General features: G+C 48.9%; 1 protein-coding gene across 1 annotated transcript in view; it reads right to left on the reverse strand.

Moving 5' to 3' along the window:
* Positions 1 to 273: 273 nt before the first annotated feature.
* LOC112955421 (protocadherin gamma-B4-like) overlaps positions 274 to 1,987 on the reverse strand; it is a 17,991-nt gene continuing 16,277 nt past the window's right edge. The window contains exons 5-6 of the mRNA XM_026048723.1: positions 1,487 to 1,987; positions 274 to 336 (exon numbers count right to left, since the gene is read on the reverse strand). Coding sequence (XP_025904508.1) covers positions 274 to 336; positions 1,487 to 1,987 — 564 coding nt within the window. The remainder of the gene's footprint in view (positions 337 to 1,486) is intronic.

Raw genomic sequence — 1,987 nt, forward strand, 5'->3', positions numbered from 1 at the left:
GGAAATGACTTAGTCTCCTTGGTAAAGCCACCAAAAAGAGCAGGGCACATTATCGAATACAAGTAAGCACAGCATCAATAAAAGCGTCCGAGAAGGAGAAAGTAAGTAAATAAACACTCCATTTGAGCAGGAGAATGAGATACGCGTATAACTGGGGAATAATAACAATCATCATATTGTTATGCCCTTTTTTTCACATTCTTGTCAGACTCTCGGTTTTCGGAGTGAGTGCTAGTCTCCGTCTACACTGTCACATTTTCCCTTTACGACATGCTATAACATTCCTTTCACACTTCCATCTTTATCCAGACACGGATTTTCATCTTTTACAGGAAGCTGCAAAAATATATAATACGAGGCGGAAAGAAGCCAATTCGCGCTTTTCCTGATGGCCCAGGAGACGCTGTATTTTTCACTTCCTGGAACGAATCACGAGCCCTTTCAATTGCACCGTAAAGGACACAAGGACGACGCAGAGAAATGATGTCCACATAGAAATAATGTCTCCCCACTCACTCCAATTCCAGGCTTTCCTTACCAAAAGTGCATCGCGACAGCGGTTTGTTTCTGTATAAGGAAGACACTGATCACGATAACAGACACAGCTTTGTCGACACATTCAGTGACACGCACTCAAGTTTCTTTTGGAGACACATTACTAAAACAATATAGAATATATTTCGTGTTCTACACAATCAATCACATGCAGGAACTTCCTATTGGGGGAGAGGAAGGAGATCATCAGCACAGAAGGTCCATTACAGTTTCACAGTCCCCAGAGGCAGAATCATCACATCTCATTATGTACAAGGAGGAACAACACTTGGAATTACTAAGATTTGCTAGAATATATCGAACAAATATCATGTCCAGAACCTTTCAGTTGAACCTAGACATCCCATTTCTGATAACGGGGAAGGTACCTTTGTACCTCCTGATTTCAGATCAAGAGAGAAAATATTGCCTCTTCTTGTCATAGGGAATAAATAGTTTCCATTGCAACAGACAAATGGTAAGTTAAGAAGAAATGCTGTGACATTAAGACTGAGATGCTTAGAGACCTAAAGTGCACTGGACCTTGAGGAAGGGAAAAGCAGTTCCGTGACAAGTCCGAGTTACGCCATATCTCATGGTAATGACTGGATGCTCAAATACTCAAGCCAATCTTTGTGAACACAGGCGTATATGTTACTAATTTCTAGAATAATTTTCAAAACGACAAGAATCCGAGATCAGCTTTCTGGTATATTTTCCACGGCATATTTCCAAAAGAATTCTCCAAATGACCCTTCGAAAGCACTACAGCCTCCTAAATAAAAAGCACTGGCACCTCTGCGGAATACGGAAGAACACCTCGTCCGTATTTAATATTCACATATAATCGTGAATAAACATCAGTGGTTGCAAAGGCTTAATAAAAATATATATAAAAAAAAAAAAAACGAACAACGGTTAAGATAGAAAAGAGGATTGTGATCATACAGACCTGCATGGCGTCGAGATCTGAGGAGGGCTCTGCTGGGGCACAGCTGCTGCCGGGCGTGAGCGTGGCGGGCGCGTCCCCGCTGAGAAGATCGTCGACGGCGCGGCTGGGCAGCGGCGCCGGCACCAAAGCGCACTCGGCCACGGCGCGTGCCGGCGCCACGCACAGGTTGTACGAGTAGGGCAAGGTGCCCTCGCAGAAGTCGGCCGGGAAGGCGGCGCCGCCCACGGAGAAGCGCTCGGCGCGCAGGCAGCGCAGCACGGCGGGCGGCCCGGCGCGCCGCAGCCGCGCCGCCACGGCCAGCGCCACGCTCAGCACCAGCAAGGCGCAGAGCAGCGCGAGCGCCAGCACCAGGTAGAACTGCAAGTCCGACGGCGCCTCGGCGCCCGCCGCGCGCTCGCTCAGCGCCGGCAGCGCCTCCTGCAAGCTCTCGGCCAGCACCACGTGCAGCGTGGCCGTGGCCGACAGCGCCGGCTGCCCGTGGTCCTTCACCAGCACCACGAG

Source organism: Nothoprocta perdicaria, unplaced genomic scaffold (genome assembly GCF_003342845.1).
Source record: "Nothoprocta perdicaria isolate Ctin4 unplaced genomic scaffold, notPer1 scaffold_564, whole genome shotgun sequence".
NCBI classification, from domain to species: domain Eukaryota; kingdom Metazoa; phylum Chordata; class Aves; order Tinamiformes; family Tinamidae; genus Nothoprocta; species Nothoprocta perdicaria.